The 22,021-nt window shown below is 40.0% G+C and overlaps 1 protein-coding gene across 1 annotated transcript in view; it reads right to left on the reverse strand.

The window, feature by feature from the left end:
* The window catches only part of GCC2 (GRIP and coiled-coil domain containing 2), a 40,142-nt gene extending 18,616 nt beyond the window's left edge, over positions 1–21,526 (reverse strand). Inside the window, exons 1-15 of the mRNA XM_026657312.2 lie at positions 21,452–21,526; positions 18,101–18,163; positions 17,295–17,379; positions 15,032–15,096; positions 14,048–14,152; positions 8,358–10,856; positions 7,573–7,642; positions 6,131–6,231; positions 5,944–6,042; positions 4,365–4,484; positions 2,779–2,943; positions 2,241–2,345; positions 1,511–1,673; positions 790–890; positions 562–661 (exon numbers count right to left, since the gene is read on the reverse strand). Of these exons, the coding sequence (XP_026513097.1) occupies positions 562–661; positions 790–890; positions 1,511–1,673; positions 2,241–2,345; positions 2,779–2,943; positions 4,365–4,484; positions 5,944–6,042; positions 6,131–6,231; positions 7,573–7,642; positions 8,358–10,856; positions 14,048–14,152; positions 15,032–15,096; positions 17,295–17,379; positions 18,101–18,163; positions 21,452–21,457 (3,847 nt within the window). The 5' untranslated portion in view covers positions 21,458–21,526. The remainder of the gene's footprint in view (positions 1–561; positions 662–789; positions 891–1,510; positions 1,674–2,240; positions 2,346–2,778; positions 2,944–4,364; positions 4,485–5,943; positions 6,043–6,130; positions 6,232–7,572; positions 7,643–8,357; positions 10,857–14,047; positions 14,153–15,031; positions 15,097–17,294; positions 17,380–18,100; positions 18,164–21,451) is intronic.
* Positions 21,527–22,021: the final 495 nt, after the last annotated feature.

Consider the following 22,021-nt stretch of genomic DNA (forward strand, 5'->3'; position numbering starts at 1 on the left):
AAGCAATATGAAGGTGGCAAGGATGGTAGAAGACTTCTTACTTACATGCTTTTAAGGTTCTGACTGGATGGAAAGTGTCCTGGAACAACCTTAAGTGTCACTAAATGTAATTTGTGTTTATTTAAAAAAAAACAACCTAGGAAATTATTATTTCTACACCTTTGGTTACACACAAGTCAGGGAGGAAAGAGAGGAGTTGGATGGGCCTGGGCATCAGAGAGAGAAACTGCACTGCTGGACCTGCTCCTGGCAGTGTCCACACTCTGAAGGAAGTGAAAGGCTACGATGTAGCTCAGGAGAATCATCATCAGATTTTCCTCTTGGTATCGGAATCACCGTGGATCATACCTGTGCCTTAGCACAAGCACAAAATAATTACAAGAAATTGAAAGACTTAGGGTACTATATTAAATGAAACACTTGAGGACAATTGAGAGAACTGATTAAAAACAAAATTAGTGATACAGCTTTTGTAACAACCTGCTTACATTCTGTAGCACTCAGCGTATATTACCCCATAGCATTCTCTCTAGTTTCTTATGTCAGAAAGTTTGTGCTAACAACAAAGAATGAAGTTCCTTGCCTTATAGACTTCCACTTGCTGCTGACTTGCCTCTAGCTCTCCTTTTAATGATGCTTGAAGTATTAGATGGTCATTTTCCTGCAGGATAAAGATATCTTGGTTAATTTAAAACACTAAATAATTTTTTTTTATTTCAAAATCCAAACCTGAAACTAAATTATAAGCATTTGGTATAAAAAAGCATGTGCAGTAAAATAAGCACTTACAGCTTGCCTTGAATCTGCCAGTTCTTTTTTGGTTTTCACTAGCAGTTGTTTTATTTGGGAGTTCCTTTCCTCATACTGTAGCACAGAAGATTGAAGGGATTCTAATGCAGAGATAATTTTTGATGAGCAAAGGAAAAAAATTGTATAGGGTGCTTTCATAAAAGTGTTGTAAATGTAACTGAAAACGAATGTTGCAAACAAGCAGTTCACCAAGAGTTCAACTTCAAATTTCCAGGTATCATACTGGTTTTCTAACACAAAGTATCTTCAAGCAAATTGGGGTTATGCTTAAAAGGATGGCAAAAAATGCAATATTTAACACACCATTATTTGATAATGTTTTTAAATAGAGTGTTATAACTCTATTGGGGTTTTCAGTCACTCAGCTCTGTAAAAAGATTCTGAAGTGTCACTAGCTCTCCAGCTCTGGGATTAACGGACATGTGAGAAATGCAATTTGTCCAGTAAGATATCTGATTATTAGTTTACTGCTTAGTAAACAAGTGACAGATGAACTACAATAATTCATTTAACATATAAGAAAGGGATTTTTACTAGTCTTCTTTCAACTTCTTTCTTGGCAGCCCTTCTTGTCTCCTGAGCTGAGAATGTTAAGATATACATACATGATGTTCCCAAGCTGTTTGCCTCCCCACCACATTGGATATAAGAAGTCCCATTGCAGACAATGAGAAATTTAAAAAATTAATATTTTACTCACTTATTTCTTCTTGTAGTGTTTCTTGTTTTTGTTTTTGAATTCTGATCTCTTGCTCAAGATCTTCAATTTTGCAGTTTTTATCTGTAATCTTCTGATTAAGTTCTTTCACTAAACGCTCATAATCAGCCATTTCCATATCCATTAGTGTGCTCTTCTGGGCATCCTGTAGATTACATATTTTGTAGTCCCAGTTTAAAATTGCTTGGGCTGATCTGAAGGATTTTTGTTTTGATTACTCTGTACTGCAAAACTGTTCCTCACAACTCCGATTTTTGTTAAAGTCTATAGCCACATACGCAACAGAGGAAAACTTACTCATCAGCATTCTAAATCTCATTTGCTTCTATCAGAATCAAAACAAGGAAACAAGTTACAATATTAAAATGTTGTCTAGCATGTTCTGATAAGCATTCTAAAGGGATTTGGCTCTGGAAAAGCAAAGATAGTCTTGTAATTAAGGCACTGGAGTGGGACTCAGGAGATCTTGATTCAATTTCCACTTCCATTCAGTCTTTTGTGTGACCTGGGCTAGTAACAGTTTCTCTATGCCTCAGTTCCCCATCTATAAAATGGGATAAGACTTCCTGTCTCCCACCCTTTGTCATACTTGGATTTTAAGTTCTGGGGGCAGGAATGTTCTATCATGTGTTATGTACAGCACATAACACAGTGGGGCTACAACGTTATTTGGGTCCTCCAAGCACTACTGTAACAGAAACAATTACCCTACCCGCCGGGCCAGCTCTAGTTCCTGCATAGTTTTCTGAAGATGTTTCTTTTCCTTCTGAAGCTGAAACTGAAGGTCTTCAAGTTCTCTTACAGCACTGCTGTGGTCCTGAAAATTAGTTTAAATGCTTTTCAGTTACATAATTTGAGTTCAAGAATGTTTGTTCATGATGTGTATGTTACAAAATTTATGTAGGTAAGAATGACAGGTTTTTGAAAAAAGCTTCCTACCCTCCAAATTAAATCCCAGATGGATTATAAAATTAATAGCAATTTTATGACTGTATGTTAAACTAAGGCCCCATTCTATTCTCACTACTGACTATGACAAAACTATCAATGGGGGCAAGACTGAAAGGGTCAGCCAGGCAACAGAATACGATGCTGTATCTGATCTATAAAGGCAACAAAACCAAACTAGTTAAAATATTTTAAAGATTCCACTCTGACCATTTACCACACTTTCAGGAAGTCTTCCCTTCAATTAATTCAGGGAATAGCCTGTGCTTTATTTTTTTATGGACCCACAACATTGCTTTTACCTTTATCTTTTGCTCTTTTAGAAATTTTTCAGCTTCCAGTTCTTTGTCGACTTTTGCTTTGGCTCTTTGCGTTTCTAATATCTGGGCTTCTAGCAGTTTAACATTAGACTGTAGAGTTTCAAGACGAGCCATAAGGTCTTCATTGGCAGAGTTTAGTTGCTCTTGCTAGAATATTAGTAACAAGATGAAAGAGGCAGTTAATATTCTTGAAATTCTTACAGGCAGAGATGCTGACTGTGGTTTTTTGTTGTTGTTGTTTAGAAAATACACAAGGATTTCCACCCAACACCCTTTGTAAACTATTCCTGCAGATGCTTGAACATGACAGGACAAAACCCTGTCCATACCAACAGTTTAAAACCAGAATAGCAAATAGCCTGGTTTAAAAATGGGTGGCACAATTTGGACACTCCTACAACACAATTTTGAAACTATATTACAACCCTGTTGCAGTTTTTTTAAGGGGTTGAGGGAGAACAGTGGGTAAGCTTGGAAAACTATTCACTAGCTCTTCAGGAACAGCATGCCAACCTCTGCTCAAATACAGCTGCCATAGTTCTGAGCAGATGTTAATGACACCAACCCCTACGCCAAAGAAGTTACTTCAATACCACCAAATGTTGCCAATTTATCTGTTTTAAATAAGATAAAGCTAAGGCACAGGTAAGAAATCTGTCCCTATCTGGACTAGAGTTGCAGATATTTACAAGGTTTGTTTTGAACCATCAGCATTTTCACCATATGATCTCACTGTCCTTCCCCTTGTTATGTGAATCCAGAATTAAGGATGAATACATGAAAAAAAAAAATTAAACAGCAAAATTATTGGCCATATTTTGTTCATGAAATATTTCATATCATCCATCTGAAAAAATTCACCTGCTGGATAACCAGTAGAATGTATTCAAGAGTGAGATTGGGGGCAAAAAAGGAGATTTTAAAGTCTCATGAGAGTATTTCAGCCAATCAATAATTGGATTTAGGCCATTTTAGAACCCACTCATTTTTCAGATGTTTTGGGTGTTGGACTGGACACATTTTGCCTTCTCAGTCCTTACTAATGGCTGCTGTATTTTGTGTCAAGTAGACAGAAGGGATAGTATCAATAAAGGGTAGATAAAGCTCTGTACTACCCATTAGCTATAAAGGACTTAAAATCTGCATGACCACTGTCAGTGTTGTGCAGCTGCTCTTTTCTGAGAGCCAGCTCAAGCTCATGTACTACAGTTGTTGACAAATGGGCTTAATTTCAAATTTCTTCAGATTTGGGCCCTGATCCTTTAACTCCAAACAGGCCCCTACGTTCTTGCAGTTCAGAGAGAAATTTAGATATTTTTATAATGTCCCTATTTTCATTTAATTTTTTTTTCCAGATCCAAATATTCCAAACACTGGGATTCCTACCTTGTCAGAACACAAATATTAGTTTATTTTGATTGTATCTATTCAAAAATACAGAAGGAATTATGAAAATATTTACAGGGATAATTTACGTAAGTATGTTTCTATCAAACTGAAATGGGACTTAAGATCAATTACTTCATATTTGTCATAAAAATTATTTGCTCAGTCACAAAATAAGCTACCTGCTGAGTTGAAGTCTGTAGCTGTCTTGTAAGGCCATCCATCTGATGTTCAAGATTAGTTGCTCGGTCCTTTTCCAAATCCAGCTGTTCTGCTTGCTTGTCATATTCCAGCAAAAGATTCTTGAAACACGCACAAAGCACTTTAATTTTTGTTAAATACATGGAAGCTGTGGTGTGCTTATAGCAAATAAATGGGTGTTTGCACATTCTTATTATTGTTCAGTACTTGATGTTTCTTATTGTGACATCAGAAGTACCATAGGTGAATTAAAGTTGCAGTTCCGTTCTAGTGAAAACAGCTCTTTCAAATTGTCCTCTCTAGATTTAAGCCATTCATTGAAGAGCTCTAAGTCACCACAGATGTTTAAAAAAAGGGTATATTAGTAAAGAAATGACAGATTTTTTTGAAATGGGGGCTGTTGGAACCTTATTTATGTTTCTTGATTTGGCAATTTAACTGCATTAACAAGGGTTATTTCCCATTATATTTTTCTTTGTCCAAACTTAACATTAGCATTCAAATGGTCCTAATTAAACTTTGAAATTCACACTTCAATGGAAGTAATGGGGTGAGGAGAAGGGAATCCCCAAGTTTGCTGCTGGTATTGATTGGTGGGATACAGTTTTTACACAACTCTGGTTTCACAAGGCAGCAGCATTTTCTATTGATTTATATTCTGATAGCTGTGGCCTTTTGACCAGAAAAAGAATTTATTTAAAACTGAAAGAACTGAAGAATGTCAGAAGTTTGCTGAAAAACTTAAATATTGCATCCATGGTTTTCTCTTGTCTCTGATAGTAAAGGTAATTTTTGGCAGCACTTTGTTGTGCATGTTTTAAGGAGACAGTTTTCTTCTTCACGAAAGCATTCTCAATATCACTGGTGTCCCTGTTTGACCATCTGGTCACTCCAGCCAGATAGAATGGATCAATGGCAGTAAGCATATTAACAAAAATCTACTTCTGAACATGCTACCTTACAACCTCACAACTCCACTGCGGCGTAGGCCCATATTTAAAAGTATGGTTAGATTTATTTATGTATTTTTAAACCAAATATACATGCAAAAGTGAATTGCTTATAACACAGAAAAGTTAAGCAAACTTTAAGGGCAGGTACTGAGCATGGAATATTTCCATATACAAGGATGAATGTTTCTGAAAGTTGAGTCCATAAAAACAGGGATTATTATGGAAACTCTTGCCATTTTAATTATAAACATAATTGTCATTGTTCTAGTGCCCCACCACACACACACTTCATGTGAATAACAAATTTAATAAGTATAATATATGCTACTAAATGCCAAGTATAAATGCAGGGATCACTTCATCCACCACTGAAACCTCTGAGGTGAGATATGGCAATTGTTGAACAACACACAGCAACATTGTACAATAGTTTAGGACAGGAAGCAAAGAACCCTGTAGCTACAGAGGGAAATTAGGTAGGCTGACTGTAATTATGCAGTAGTGAGTCATGGACACATCAAACTGGAATCAGGCTAGGAAATGCCATCTCTAAATAATATTTTCTGATAAATAAAGCATTTTTGAAGATATAGTTAGTACCTCTTACCTTATAGCTTTCTGCTCCTTGGATGATGTCCCTCATAGAAGTAGACAACTGATCTTTCTCTGATCGTACCAACTCTAATTCTTCTCTCAAAGACTGCACCTTATTTCAAAGCAATACGTAACAGTGTGATTACAACAGAACCTTACAGTGCCAGAAAGCTCTTCAATATGCGGTCTAAATAAGTTACCTCTTTTCTACTGGAATCTAGTTCTTTCCTTGCTTTCACAGCAATGACTTTAACTTTATTTAACTTCTCTTCTCTCTCTGCAGATTGCTTTTCCAGACATACTAACACAAAACAGAAACGAATTCATCTACGCAACGGAATAAGTAAAATACAAAACTAGTATCTATGTGATTTTGAAAACATTAGCAAAACAAAAAAGTATACGCATCCGTTACTACTGAAAAACAGGAAGACATTTAAAACACTTCATTCACTTAAGCTCTTGGAGGCCTGGTTTGAAGGCTAAGATTCCCAGCAACACAAATAGCTATAATGGTGAACGCTTCCACTGGTCCAGAGACTTCCATTAGCAAACTTTGGTTTGTTAGGATTTTAAAACTCAAAAAACATGTTTCCAGCTACTCCTGTGACAAATACAGTTGTTTCAGTTTGCAGTTACTTCCTCCCTAACACAACATTTTAAAGTAACTGCATTGGTCATTACATGTTGTAGGAATGCAAGGGTGAGGTGTTTGTCTGAGAGGCGGGAGATTTTATTTCCTCCCTCTTCTCATGAGGCAGCTCTGAGGAGTTGTCCCAGCCACACAACTATTTTCCCTTAAAAAAAAAAAAAAAAAAATCCCCCAAACACCTTGCTATTATTTTTCTATACACGGAAGTGGGCAAGATTATCTCTGTAACAAGTCATTACCACTATTCCTTATTTGACTGCATGGGTTTTATAGGGAGCAAAACTGGGAGAGCAATCAAACTCAGGGCTATGGTGCAGAACAACATTTTCTAGGTCACAAAGCCAGCCACTAACACTTACTAGTTTTTAATGCTTTGGGCTAGCCTCATATGTGAAAGTGACTAGCTTTCTAATATAATTATGCTGGCCACTAATCTGCACTGTCATCTTGTTTGTTTTTTAAATGAAAAAGACACTGAACTATAAAGAACAGCTGACAAGTACATTTCTGAGAAAACACGTTAGACTCTAAAATAGTCCATGAAGAACCTATTGTTTTATTACATTACCAGTCCTCTTGGTGAAATTCAATGGTTTTGCTTCCAGCTAGTGCTAATTTTCTTTTGAAAGCCAACCGGAATGGTCAGAGGGCTTAGCTTTCTCTCTCAACGTAAGCTATATTGTTCAGTGGCATCTTAACAGTTACCAATTTAAAATATTAAAGTTTATTAGGTCTTCCCCTCCATCTGACACAGTTATTAATTGGGGTCAATTGTACAGAGCCAGTAATACACAGATGTCTACCTTAAAATAAAAGTATTAACTGTTAGGGTAACAGACCACAGGCATATTTTGAACCCTTATTGGACATCAGGAAGTCATTTGCTTATTTTAAGTATTTCTCATAAACTAGGGTTAAAAAATGAAAGATGAAGTATGTTAAATAATGGATTAAAAGTCACAATTAAATGTAAAGAAATAAGAAAAGCACCAATTTTTTCTTGTAGTTCTGCTACTGAAGATTGTTGGTCATTTTTTACAGACGACTTCTCCATGAAATCCTGTGATATAAAACAAAGATAATGAAATATTACAAACATTTTTGGTATTTGCTAATTCCTTGCATGTCACAATCAGAAGCTGATTAATATATATTAAACTTAAGCCCAGAATCTGGGCTATTTCTATATGAATGAAACATAAATATTACGATTTATGTACAATTTTATGTTTTCTTGATAATTTACAAAGATACTTAAAATGTAAGGGCAGGGAAATCATCCTCATAGGAACTGCTTTCCATCCTACCCTGTCAAGAACAAGAAAGGCCAGACCATGTAGTTCTGGCCAGCTATTTCTCAGTCATTATCGGGCACTAACAATGCTCTGATGTAAGGAAGTTCCAGCAAACTTACCACAAACAGGGCAGGGCAGATAACTGATCTAACACCAACTTTAAGTTGTGCTTATTTAAGTTGTAGATTTATAACATTTAAGAGACATTATTAAGTCATCTAGGCCATCCTTCTGTAGGATCATTTGTGAGGTACTGGTGGGAAAGGGAGAAGATTATATTTTGCTCAAGTAAGCTTTTAATGCTAAAGTATCTTTTAGTGTTGCCTTTTTGGTGAGGCACTCTCCATTAGAAATACTTATTGAAAAAAAACAGATCAGTTGATTGGGGGCAGGGGGCCATGAAATAATGTGAAAATACTTTTGAACCTTCATTAAGTGTTAGAGGTTTAGTCTGTATACTGAAATAACAAAAAGCATAACCTTTAGAGAGGTCAGTTCGGCTTTCACATTTCTAAGTTCAGCCTCTCTTTGTTCTAGACTGAGTTTTAGGTTTTCTTGCTCTTCTGTAGAAGATTCCTTCTGTTGCTCTTGTATTTGGCTTTCATAACATGCAAGTTTTTGAGAGATCTCTTCAATACAAGCTAGAAGATCTTGTTTTTCATTCCTTGCTTTCTCATTGGCACTCTTCATCTCTTGGATGTCTAGCTGCAAGGCTGCTTTTTCTGACAAAGCTCCTTCTAATTTTTCTGCTAAGAGACACTTTTCTTTTTCAAAGTTTTCCAGCAGAGATCTGAGCTCTGCACACTGAACTACATTTTCTTCCTGAAGTCTCTCAACCTTCTGCTGTAAATTAAGAACTTTTTCATCATTCTGCAAAGTAAGGCTCTGTTTTTCGTCTTTCATTTTTGCCAAGGATTCATTTGCAATCTGCAGTAAATTAATAGCATCGTGTTCCTCATCATCATCTGAAAGTCTGGACCCTATTTGCTCAAGCAAACTGTACAGCTGAGTTTTGACAAGTAATGCATGTGCTTGTTTGTTTTCAAGAAGCATAGTTAAATGGTCTTTTTCTTCAACAGCAATTTGTAATTTCTTTTCTAAACTTTCAGCTTGTTCTTTAAACACTAGCCAATCCTCCTTTTCAGAGGCAACCTTTTCCAGATTACTACTTATTTTGGCTTTTTCCTTATTGATTTTCTCATTTTCCTTATGAAGAGTATATGCTTGAGATAACAGACTCTTTCTATCAAGCGAGAGAGCTTCCATTTGTTCCTCTAATTGCACTAACTTTTGGTTATTCTCATCCTTCTCTTTTAAAGCTTCTTTTAGTGTCTCTGTTAAATCCTCTACATTTTTTTTCAGTTCACTGTTGCACTGGTTAACAAATTCTGCTTGTTGCTGAAGTTCCAGGACCTTTTCTTGTTCTTTTTTACACATTTCTTGGAGATTTTCTACTTCTTCACCTGAACATTTCAGTTCACTTAAAATACCATCTTTTTGAGAGGCAAGACTAGTCACCTTTTCCTCCAGTTCTTTTATTGTGGTCTCTTTTTGATCAAGAGAGATCATCATTGCCTCATTCGCCTCCTGAAAGCTGACTATTTTATGCTTAAGTTCTTCCGCCTCAGCTTGTTTAGATGATAATTTTTCTGCTTCTTCCTGAAGACGACTCACTGTTTCAAGAAGAACATCCTTTTCATTGAAAGCAGCTCTGAGTTTCTGCTGTAGCTCACTGACATCAGAAGCTTGCTGCTGCTTCATTGATTCAAACTCCTGACTGATCTTTCCAGCTGATTCCCCCAATTCAGTTTGTAGAGTTTCCAGGGTTTCCCTCAAACTCTCATAATTGAACACTGCTTCTTCCTTCTCCTGTATGAGCTTTTGATACTGTTCCTTAAGATCCTGTATTTCAAAAACCAATACCATATTTTCTTTTTCTGAATTTGACAATAAAGTCTGATGTAGTTCCGAAATCTCTCTCTCTTGTTGTTCTCTCAGACTTTGAACTTCTAGATTACGCTCTTTTTCAGTGATTTCATATTGGTATCTTCTTGCTTGGAGCTCTGATTTTAGTTTTTCAATTACACAACAATGATCTTCTTTAGCAAGTTGCAGTTCATTAATTTTAAACTCCAAGTCTTCCCGCTCATGAAAATACTCATCCTTTGTGTGCTGGATTTCCTCCTCCAGTTTTAACTTAACATTATTCATATAGGTTAGTTCATCTTTTAATATACTGTGTTGAGATTCCAGTTCTTTTAAAATATGTTCTAAGTGTTTGACTTTTTCTTCCATTTTTGTGTCCACGTAAGTGTCTCTTTGTACATCTGCAACATCTGTCTCATTTTCTTTATTTTTATTTACAGCTTCTCTTAGTTGTTCCAATTCATGTTCATATTTCTCATTACTAGCATACAATTCACCCTTCATGCTTTCTTCTTTTACCAAGTGCTGCTCTGTTAAGTCCAGCTTTTGCTGATTTATCTGGTTTCTCTCCTCTTCATATTCTTTAGAAGTGGCTTCAAGCTGACACATCAATTCTGAAACCTCTTGTTGGTGTGCACCCTTTAGTTGTATAAGCTCTTCATGCAGATTATTGATTTCACTACAGTAATGTTGAGAATTATTTTTGATAACTTCTTGCAGATTTTCAATGTCTTTGTTTTTATCCTCACTGATAGCTTCCAACTGTTTATTCAGACATAAAATCTGTTCCTCATATGCATGCTTAATTTGCTGGACCTCTTCTTGTAGTCTTTTAGTTTCCTCTTGTTGATTACTATGAAGTTCAAGCTGTTCTGCAAGCCCCATTTGTTTCTTCACTTCTTCCTGCAGTTCTTTCTGCAGTTTGGCTAAGTCTTCATTGTATTTGGACTGTGCTCTTACTACTTCATTCTTAAGGCCTTCAATATCTTTCAAGTGGTCAATGCTTGATTGTTCCAACTGCTTCTGCAGTTCTTCTGTCTTAGTTACAGCAACCTAAAACAAACATATATGTCAATAATTACGTAGAAAGAAACAGACAAACTAAAACCAAAAATAGATGAAAACCCAGTATGTGACTTCCCCAACTGAAAAATCAGTGACAAAGTAATTTATCTGCATAATAAATGCCATTTGAACTCATGCTAATGTGGAAGTTAGATATTAGTAACTAAACTGGTTAAATTTTACAACCTAATAATTTATCAAGTAATTCAGATACCTGCAAACTTGGATATTGTGATCTCTGAATTGCAAAGGTCTCTGTCTCATGGATGACCAAGGAAATGGGGAAAGAGTTTGGAATAAACGAGTCCTTGATATTGATTAGTGTACCAGAGATGGAAGTCATATTAAGTTCTGTGGCCTAAGAAGAAATACCTTAAAATCCTAAATTATTTGGAACAAGGAAATGACATTTGAGAACTTAATTTAGAATGGGAGAAAAAATGTACAAGCAAATTAGGTGAGATAAAGGGCACACTAGGAACAGCAAACTCACTGCAGGATGCGTGGTCAAAAGACAGAATGTAAAAGTGTTGGCAAGTTCAGAGGAGAAGCTGAAAGGAACGTTTTAAGGTTATGATAGTTATTGGATTCTTTCTGCACTTTGGTACAGTCTGACTATTATGCTGGTGGACCAGATGCCAGCTCATGCCAAGGTCACATAGATTCATAGACTTTAAGGTCAGGAGGGACCATCATGGTCATCTAGTCTGACCTCCCGCACATTGCGGGCCACAGAACCTCACCCACCAACTCCTGTAACAGACCCCTAACCCCTGGCTGAGTTACTGAAGTCCTCATATCATGGTTTAAAGACTTCAAGTTAGAGAACCCACCATTTACACTAGTTTAAACCCGCAAGTGACCCATGCTCCATGATCAAAGGAAGACGACTCCCCCCCAGGATCTCTGCTAATCTGACCCAGGGGGAAATTCTTTCCAGAGCCCAAATATGGTGGTCAGTTGGACTCTGAGCATTTCAGCAAGTTCCACCAACCAGACACCTGGGAAAGAATTATCTGTAGTAACTCAGAGAACCTCCCCACCTAGTGCCCCATCACTGGCCGTTGGATATATTTTCTGCTAGCAGTCAGAGACTGGCTACATGCCACTGTAAGCAGTCACATCAGACCATCCCCTCCATAAACTTATCAAGATCAGTCTTGAAACCAGTTAGGTTTTTTCGCCCCCACTACTCCCTTTGGAAAGCTGTTCTAGAACTTCGCTCATCTGTTGATTAGAAACGTTCGCCTAATTTCAAGCCTAAACTTGTTGATGGTCCCCAGGCCTTGACTGAATACTGACAACTATCTAGCTGGAATCAGTCTGGTTCACCTGTATGTTAGTATTGTTACAATAGGTATTGGGATTCCAACGTGTTTAGTGTGGAAACTTTATTGAATGCTTGTGAGTTGCTGAAAGCATTACTCTCACTTATAACATCTGTATCCCATATGGTAAGGTAATATTTGAGGATTTGCACTGTAAGCCTTTTTAACTGTGTAAATCACTAGACAGGAGAAAGACCTTAACTAGAATGAAATGCTGGTCTCCAACAGAAGGTATTATGTCCCTCCCAACAAAGAAGGAGCATCAACACCGGACAGACTGGAGTGGAATATTAAAGAGGACAAAAGATTTTGTTGTTTACTCTCTCCCACTCCCCATGAAGATGAGTTTTGGAAATGAATTCCTCCAATCTGTGAGTTTGCAGCTCAAAGCAGAAGGGGGGAAGGGAATTAAAAACCCCTACCAAGGAGGAACTGTATCTCATTGCTGCTTGAGATTTTGGAGGCAGGGTTTCTAGACATAAGCAAGGAATCCCCAGCTGCTTAGCCTGGGTTAGCTCTAAAGGTCATTGAAGCTTCTATAATAAGCAAGCTCTATATTACCTTTTGAAACTTAAGATTGTAACTCATTTGTGTATGTAAGTTTAACTGTTTTAACCTTGTGAATAACTCTTTTTTCCCTTTTCCTATTCATAAATCTGTATGTAGTTTGTTATAGGATTGGCTACAAGTGTGGTCTTTGGTGTGAGATCTAAGGAGCAATTGACCTGGGGTAAGTGACTAGTCCTTTGAGACTGGAAGTAACCTGACTGCTGTTGTGATTCGTGGTATAAAGGACCATCTATCACAAGGGTAGGCTTGCCTAGGTGATGAGATAGATTGGAGTGCCTAAGGAGTCTGTCTGTGACTCCATATTTAAGCTGTTATAGTGCCCGAGGAGTTTACATTTGAAAATTGATTGGTGAAATCTAACTACAAAACCCACAGCCAATTTGGGGTTTGTGCCCTGGTTCTTAATAGTCTGCCCTGAGGTTGGTACTCACCAATGCTCCCTCTAATATTTTACATCCATATGTGGAATGAATTTTGTTATGTACACCAATATGGAGGTGATAATTGGTGGGGGTTGGGCCAAGGGGTTCGGAGTGTGGGTGGGGCTCAGGGCTGAGGATTAGGGCGCGGGGTGTGTGTGTGAGGGCTCTGGCTGGGAGTGTGGGCTCTGGGGTGGGGGTCGGAGATGAGGGGTTTGGGGTGCAGGAGGGGGCTCAGGGCTGGGGCAGAGGGTTAGGTTGTGGGGAGTGAGGGCTCTGGGGAGGGGCTGGGGATGATGGGTTCGGGGGGAGGGGGAGGTGTTGAGGTCTCCGGCTGGGGATGTGGGCTCTGCGATGGGGCCAGGGCTGAGGGGTTTGGAGTGCAGGCTGCCCCGGGGCTGCAATAGGGAGAGAGGACTCCCCACCAGCCCTCTCTTGCCACAGCAGCCTAGGGCTGGGGGAGATGCACCTCTCTCCTCCCCAGTCCAGGCCCTTGTGGCGGCATGCCTGCATTGCCCTTGATAGCCTGGTGTGCAGACATGCAGCTTAGAGGCAACTTAGGTACCCACGCTCCTGAGTCAGGGCAGGACAACTTGACACTGACCATTTAGTCTGTGCATAACCCATTTGTTTTAAGACTTGCAAACAGGTATTGTAATAATTTTGGGAAAGTATTTACATTGGTGATTATAATTAAAAATATACAAACTATGAGTATTATTAACTAACAATGAACAAAAGAGAATGAGGAAAAAAGGGATTAAAAAGTGAACCATACAATCATAATTATTAAACTAGAAAACAAAAATACTATGGACTAGAAATGTTTATAGCAGAAACATGTTATTGCTCATTTCATTACCTCTGCTTCTTGTTTCCTTTTAGCATTTTCTTTTTTGAGGGCTATGCACTGCTGCTGAATCTCTGCTTTTTCCAGAAGAACAGCATCCAGCCTTTCTGAGAGCGCCTAATTTGGAGAGAGAGCGAAAAGGCTGTTGGAAAAAAATGTGAAAATGCAGAGTCTCAGCAACCTTTGTGAGGCAATGCTACAGAGCTCAGATATTGGCCATGAGATTTTCTGCACATTGTGCAACAGAAAACCAAGCCCATTACAATAATTACCTTCATTCCATAGAGAGAAGACAGAGTATAGTGACAGCTATACTGCTAACAAAACACCTCTCACAGTTCATCTACTGAGCAGAATGAACTTGCTACATTGGAAAACTGGTTTCCTATTTTATTATTTAGACCTCCAGAAAAAAAGCTGTGTATAAATAATTGTTTTAACCATTAAACTAATATTTAAACAATCTGAATCTTGTTTCAGTAGTTTACAGGTTCTTACACTAACTTTTCATCTGAGTAGCTACATAAGTTACTACACTTTCAGCAAGATAGATGCTTTCACTACTAAACTCAAAGTGCCAGTTCAAATCTAAAAATAGTTGAAAAGTGTATTTATTGTGATAAATTCACAAAATAAAAAGCACTTTAACTGTTGGACTGAGTAAAACTGCTGCCCCATTTCTTTATAGTGGCAGTGCAATGTTCATCATGAGCTGGACTACTCTCCTATAGAAGAAGAAACTTAAGAAAAGAAGATTAACATTTTACTAGTAATTTTTCATAAAAGTGACACAAAAATTAATATTTCCATATATGATGTAAGACTCACAAGACACTTGGTGGAGGATGATAAAGAAAGTGTCTTAAGTGCATGAGAAGGACTGGTCCCAGATAGTCTGAGTAAAATACTTTGCTATTCAGTAAACACCACCAGTGGAAAGATTTCCAGGGGTCATTTATTGTGTATAGTACTTCAAAAACAATTATATAGTCCCACCTGAATAATATCATCAGCTCCTCCAGCAGCTGGTTTTGATTTGAGTTCAATCTCTTTTTCCAATTCTAAAACAAAAACATTATTTATATAAAAAAAATTCACCATAAGGTTGTTTCACATTTCAAAGAGCAGCTTCTAACTCAGAAGAGAATCTGTAACTTTATGAGATTATAAATATAATTAATGTATTACAATAGTATAGTAATGACATCAAATTTAAAAAATTTCAAAACACCAACTCAGTGTAAGTTAAGAATTTCCTAGCATATTAGTATTCAAAAGTCACAGTCATCAAAATGTACATTAGGCTGAAACTTGGTATATAAAAATGTAGTATTTGCCTTAAATAGATGGGTTAAAAGTTGTGAAGCACTACATCAGTGAAAGGAAAAAGCAAAACGTTTAGTTCTATCTCCACCTGTGACCCTCTGAGGCCCCTGCTGGAGGCCTTGTGGCCCTGCCACACCCCACCCCAGAAAAGGGCAGTGGAAAAAGTCATCCAAGCTGTCAAATTGGCTGCTCCCTGCAGCCCCTATCAGGGCCCAGCAGACTAGTATAAGAAGAGCTGCAGGGCCAGCATGAGATCAACTCCTTGCTGGAATTGGAGGAGTGTGGCTAGCTGAGGGAGTGACAGGACCTCGGCCAGAGCAGAGCTGGCAGAAATGAGGGTGGGGGAAGAGCAAGGAGCACTGGGCTGGTTGTTGGGACTCCATCAGGACAAGGCCCTGAGATAAGGGTGAAGAAGGTGCAGGGCTGTGGGGAAGTGGCCCATGGAATCAGAGCAGTGGCATAGCTTAGATAAAGGGACATGGCAGATGGCTCCTATCTACAGAGTCCCTGGGCTGGGACCTGGAGTAGTGGGTGGGTCTGGGTCCCCACCCCCATTAGGCACTGAGGGAAGTGGCCTGGACTTTGAGGTGCCCCAGAAGGGGAACTGAACTCTTTAGTGGCCCAGCAGGAGAGCCGGGGCCTGAAACACCCAGAGAGGGCAAAGACATTGCCTCCTGGGGGAAGCCCCGAGTACAGCTCAATACCAGGGCTGAAATCACTGATAGGTTCTTAATTAGTCCCGTAGTCTAAGCCCAAAGAGGCCTTCAGCATGAGTTCTCAAACTGGGGGTCGTGACCCCTCAGGAGGTTGTGAGGTTTTGGGGGGGGTTGCGAGCTGTCAGCCTCCACCCCAAACCCTGCTTCACCTCCAGCATTTATAATAGTGTTAAATATTAAAAAAAGCAGTTTTTAATTTATAAGGAGGGGGGGGGTCACACTCAGAGGCTTGCTGTATGAAAGTGGTCACCAATACAAAAGTTTGAGAACCACTGGGCTACAGGGAGAGAAAGTGCAGGCCTGCACACACTCAACCAGGGGGCACTTGCGAGAGGTGAGTGAACCCCTCTACACTACCATCCTCACACTTTTTTCTAAACCAGATAAGCTTTCCCATAATTAACCCAAAATGGTGTCTGCAATCTTTTACGATTTCTTTTCAAAAGAAGCAACATTGAGTAATTACACAATAGCTAACTTACTTAAAAATATTATTGTACCCCCAAGACAGGGTTGCATGATAATGATTTGTGTTTAATATGTAAAATCAATTATTTGGCTTGGAGTTTCCACCCTCCCTCCGCCAACATCAAAACTTACTACTGTATGCCATGACACGAAAAAGCAATCACTCTATCAAGTATGGGGAGCAGACACTCAATGAAAGGCCCCACTTCAAGATACAGTTCAGTTATTCTCTTAAGCAAGTTGTTTTCTCCCATCACACTCCTCCCTGCTTGGTTAGTAAAATTTACTATAAGATCAATGCAATGCCTCTTCTTCCCTCCACTCTGGGATTTCTACCTCTATCCTCTCACAGAAATAGGGAAAATGGAACAAAACGGGTTGCTGGAAAATCTAAGTTTTTCCCTTGGCAATCAAATCCAGAGGTCAAACACTGTAACAGAGAACACTACCATTAAGTCAATACAGCAGTCCCTTCCCTCTACACCCACTTTTTTTTTTTTTTTTAAAGTACATCTCTACCCCGATATAACGTGACCCAATATAACACGAATTCGGATATAACACGGTAAAGCAGTGCTCCGAGGGGGGCGGGGCTGCACACGCCGGTGGATCAAAGCAAGTTCGATATAACGCGGTTTCACCTATAACGCGGTAAGATTTTTTGGCTCCCGAGGACGGCGTTATATTGAGGTAGAGGTGTAATACAAAAATCTTGGAACAGCCAAATAAATCCCTTTTCTGTATGGTACCTGTGCATCTTGACTTCACTTTCTGCATAAGCATCATTTGCTTCTTCGCAAATTTGATGAGATCTTCTTTGGACAGTGTATCCAGCTGTAGAATGTGATAGGGAAAGCATGTTTTGTGATCTATGCCTGATGACTATAACACTGAAAACAAGGAATATTAAATGTCTGACTTTCAAGATATTAAAATTTAGGGAATGAAACACGTCTTATCATATGTCTGTAAGCACAATTGAAATGTATAGTGCAATATAAGTGACCCACTAATTCTACATTAACTCTTACAAGTTTACTCCACAGGGCTTAAGTAGGCAATATCAATGTGAAAGTAAGACTCAGTTGTGAAGGGTTAGCATTCAGAGATGGATTAAAAATCTTCAAACAAGTAAAAAAAGATAAGGCCTGCCAAATTGAAAAAGCTAAGGAGGCATTTGAGAATAATGTAAATTGCTGAATGTTTTTAACATGGCATGCTGTCTTAACATTGTTGTACAAGTGAGAAGTAAATTTAAATGAAGAAACCTATACACTAAAGAAATGAAAAGTCCATTGTTTGAACTGGATGCTGCCAAGTGTTTTCTAAAGGGTTAGTACATTTGCTTCCAGTAATAACTGCCAATAGCATTAACAAGATTTTTCTTCAGCATTCTCCAAAGTTTAACAGGGCTCTCTAGGTTTAACAACCACAATTTAATTTTGGCAAATAGAGTAGTCAATGTTTACCTTTTAAAATTAATCTCTCTTGACTATTCCCCCAGTAGCAGCTAGTAAATCTGTCCAAATCAGTTATATTTGTAAAGAAAGTTTACCTTCGATTTACCGCTTCCTGGTGTGGCATAGGAAGCCACCATATCTTGTCCAGCATCTTGTACCTGAAAAAACAAAATAAAGCACAGCATATCAGAACTGAACTCTTCATTAGACTACTAATGGAACTGGTTAAGAGCCTGTAGTACCCTGACAGTAATTAACAGCTCTAGTAGAACTTGGAACTCAAGAAAATTAAGATTTAAAAAGAAGAAGAAGAATGGAAGAAATGAGTTCAGACATCCATCACAGATAGCTGGATCAGGATAGATGCATCACAGCATGATGTCGTGAGCCAATATATTCTTAGAAATCTGTCTTTTAGATATGGAATTTCTATCCAAAGAGCTGGTATACATAGGCTGGGCAAAATCTACTTATTTTGTTTACAACTGGTCCGGAAAGTATGGCTTGATAACCTAGCAAAAGACCTGCCTTAAAGATGTGGACAAATGAAAATGCTAGTGGAGGAGCAGCATTTAAATGAACAGTGATTTTATGGTAGGATCTCCCAAACTACATTCAAAGAGGTTTACATCATCATCTTGGTCTGGGTTTGGAAGGTGATTTAATGTTCATGTATATTTGGGAAGATAGAATAATAGTAATGCAGGGCTAGAAGGAATCTTAAAAAGTTATCAAGTTCAGCTCCTGGCGCTAAGTAGACCTAGACCACCCCTGACAGGTATTTGTGCAACCTGTTCTTTAAAACCTCCCTTGGAAGCCTATTCCAGAACTTAACTAACCTTATCGTTGGAAAATTTTTGCCCAATATCTAACCTAAATCTCCCTTGCTGCAGATTAAGCCCATTACTTCTTGTCCTATTATCAGTAGAGACAGATCAATTAGTCACTGTCCTTTTTATAACAGCCCTTAACATATTTGAAGACTTGTTATCATCGGTCTTCTTTTCCCAGTTTTTCAGCCTCTCCTCATAGGTCAGATTTTCTAAACCTTTAATAATTTTTGTTGCTCTCCTCAGGACTCTCTCCAATTTGTCTATCTTTTCTAAAGTGTTTTGACCAGAACTGGACACGGTGCTCCAGCTGAGACCTCCGCCATTGCTGAGTAGAGCAGGACAATTACCTCTCATGTCTTGCATGAAACACTTCTGTTAATGTACACCAGAATAATATTAACCTTTTTTTGCAACTGCATCACATTGTTTACTCATGTTCAATTTGTGGTCCACTATAATGCCCCGATCCTTTTCAACAGTACCATCTAGCCAGTTATTCCCCCATTTTGTAGCTGTGCATTTGATTTTTCCATCCTAAGTGACTTTGCAGTTGTCTTCATTGAATTTCCTCTTGTTCATTTCACACCAATTCTCCAATTTAAGGTCATTTTGAATTCTACACCTGTCCTCCAAAGTTCTTGCAATCCCTCCCAGCTTGGTATTATTAACAAATTTTATAAGCATACTCACCACTCCATTACCCAAGTCATTAATGAAAATATTGAACTGAACCAGCCCCAGGACTGACCCCCACTAGATGTACCCTCCCAGTTTGACAGCAAACATTGAAAACTACTTTTCAAGAACCGTCTTTCACTTTATAGTAATTTAATCTAAATCACATTTCTCTAAGTGGAAGACCTACACTTTCCTTTATCTTTCTCTTGCTCCTAATGTATTTAAAGAATCTCTTCTTATTGCCTTCTATGTCCCTTGCTAGGCGTAACTCATTTTATGCCTTAGCCTTTCTGTACATGCTTGTGCTCTTCTGTACTCTTCCTTAGCAGTTTGTCTGTTTCCACTTTTTGTAGGATTCCTTTTTGATTTTCGGGGCCTTGGAGAGCTCTGAACATGAAGAGACACTGCTAGTATAAGCTCAATGTTCAAGCAAGGGCATATGAAAAAGGGATTGGGACTCCACACACAGACCTTACAGCAACTCTGAACAGACAGGATGAGAGACAGAGTAAGCTGTGTAGCAACACAAGACTTTTCTGCCATGCTGTAGGTAGTATTTCCATAATATACAAATTGTATGCCTGATTCACCATTCTTTTCACACTATCAGACCAGATGAATTTATTTTCATGTTTATTTTACATGAATAAAATTTTGATAGTCTATTTTACTAATTTGCAATTAAATCAGCTTCTAGTTAGGTAGGTACAATGCAAACAGATTACACAGAAGTACCAATCCTAAACTACAGTTTTGTAGAAAATATACCAATTCTAGAAATCTTTAAACCAATCATACCAAACTATGCCATGTTCTGAGATGTGATCACATTCCTGATACATAACTGTTAAGTAAAGTCCAGGGATCACACTGGATTTTTCAGTTTATTCCACAAGGCAAATACAAATGACTTGAAACTTCCTTTGGAAGTATCTTTGTTTCTCTTTGTAACTGCAAAAAAGTTACATGAAATATAAGTGCTTGTGTGTGATAGAAATTACTTGACACTTGCCATTATATTTATGTAGTCACTGGTTATTTCATTTGACCTGCAGAACTGAGGAAATCTATTCATTTAGCATACTTCTAAAATACTGTCAAGGTCCCGCAGAGCTCTTGAGTGCTCTTATTAGACTTTATAAAACTTCTAAGTCGGTATTGATCTAGTCACCCCCAACTGTGTTCAGGATGGAATTTTACCTCCCACGGTGACACTGACTAACCCAGCAGGTGCATCACAGTGTTTTCACTTTCCTCTGAAGCGAGAGATTGGCTCTACTCCCACAAGGAAAATACCAGACTGGAAAAGTGCATGAGGTCTGGTTTACTGGGGCAATCATCATCGCCCTGCTGTTACCATAAAACAGTCACAAGCAGTGTGAAGTGCGAGGATGTAGACAGCTCTCCTCCTGCCAACACAGAAACACCTCTGACGGGCAGTTTTCCAGCGGACACTCGGTGACCCCTCTCTGCTCGTGGTGGCTTCCCAAGAAGAGTTGCCACAGGGGCCGGGCTCCAGGCAGAAATGAGGCTGAACTCTCGTTTTATAAACAGACTCAATGTAAAGCCGGGGGTGACATTGCGGCTTCCCTGTAGCCCCTCACAGCAGCCAGGGGCGGGGCGGGGGTCGCACACTGTGGGGTCCCCCCGGGAAGGGGGCCGGGGGGGCGCAATGCACATGGGGGAGGGGTCACCCGCGCTCTCCTCCGCCCCGCCTGGGAGGAGGGGGCCGGTGGCGCGGGGGGGGGGGGGGGCGGGGGGGGCCACGCGCCCAAGGTCACACCCAGCGAGATGCTGCCGCGGCCCCAGTCCCGCCGCGTGCGGGGTGGGGGCGCCCGCCAGTGACGGATTAATCCCCCCCCGGCCCCGCTCAGGGAAAGCAGCGGCCGCCGACCCTTCCCCAGCGCATCAGCCCGGCGGCGCCTCCCCCGGTACCTCCATGGCGGGGCCGCTCCCGGCGGGGCAGTCGGGGGGGGTTTCAGCGCCGCTGCATCCTGCTCCCCGCTTCCGCCTTCGTCACCCCCGCGCGCCTTCCACGTCAGCACTCACGTCAGGCCAGAGGTCGCAGTTTCGGGCCCTCCCGGCTGTTTCTATGGTAACCAGTGACCATAGGGGTGATTAGCCCGGGCCCGCCCATCTCCTGAACCCAGGCCCCACCCCTACCTCCACGGGGCTGCAGCCGCGACGTGCCCGGCCCTGCCCACAAGCCCTGGAGCCGCGGCGGCTCCAGGCGGCCACGTCTGTCCCGTGACTCCGCATCGTCCCTCGAGCCCCCGCGCAGCGCAGCTCGCTGGGCGAAGCCCAGGCGGGTTAGCGGGGCTGTGGGGGGAGGGGTCCCGTGCCACGCCGCTTCCCCCTTGGGCAAGGGGGGGATAGTCGCACACAGGGGCTCCACCTGCAGGACCCTAGCGCCTGGGCTGAAGCCTGAGCGTCTACACAGCAATTAAACAGCCCCTAGCTCCCTGAGCCAGAGCCAGCCGGCGGGGCCAGCCAGGGGTGAAGTGC

The sequence above is a fragment of the Terrapene carolina genome, unplaced genomic scaffold, assembly GCF_002925995.2.
Source record: "Terrapene carolina triunguis isolate 2854851 unplaced genomic scaffold, T_m_triunguis-2.0 Scaffold21, whole genome shotgun sequence".
Classification (NCBI taxonomy): domain Eukaryota; kingdom Metazoa; phylum Chordata; order Testudines; family Emydidae; genus Terrapene; species Terrapene triunguis.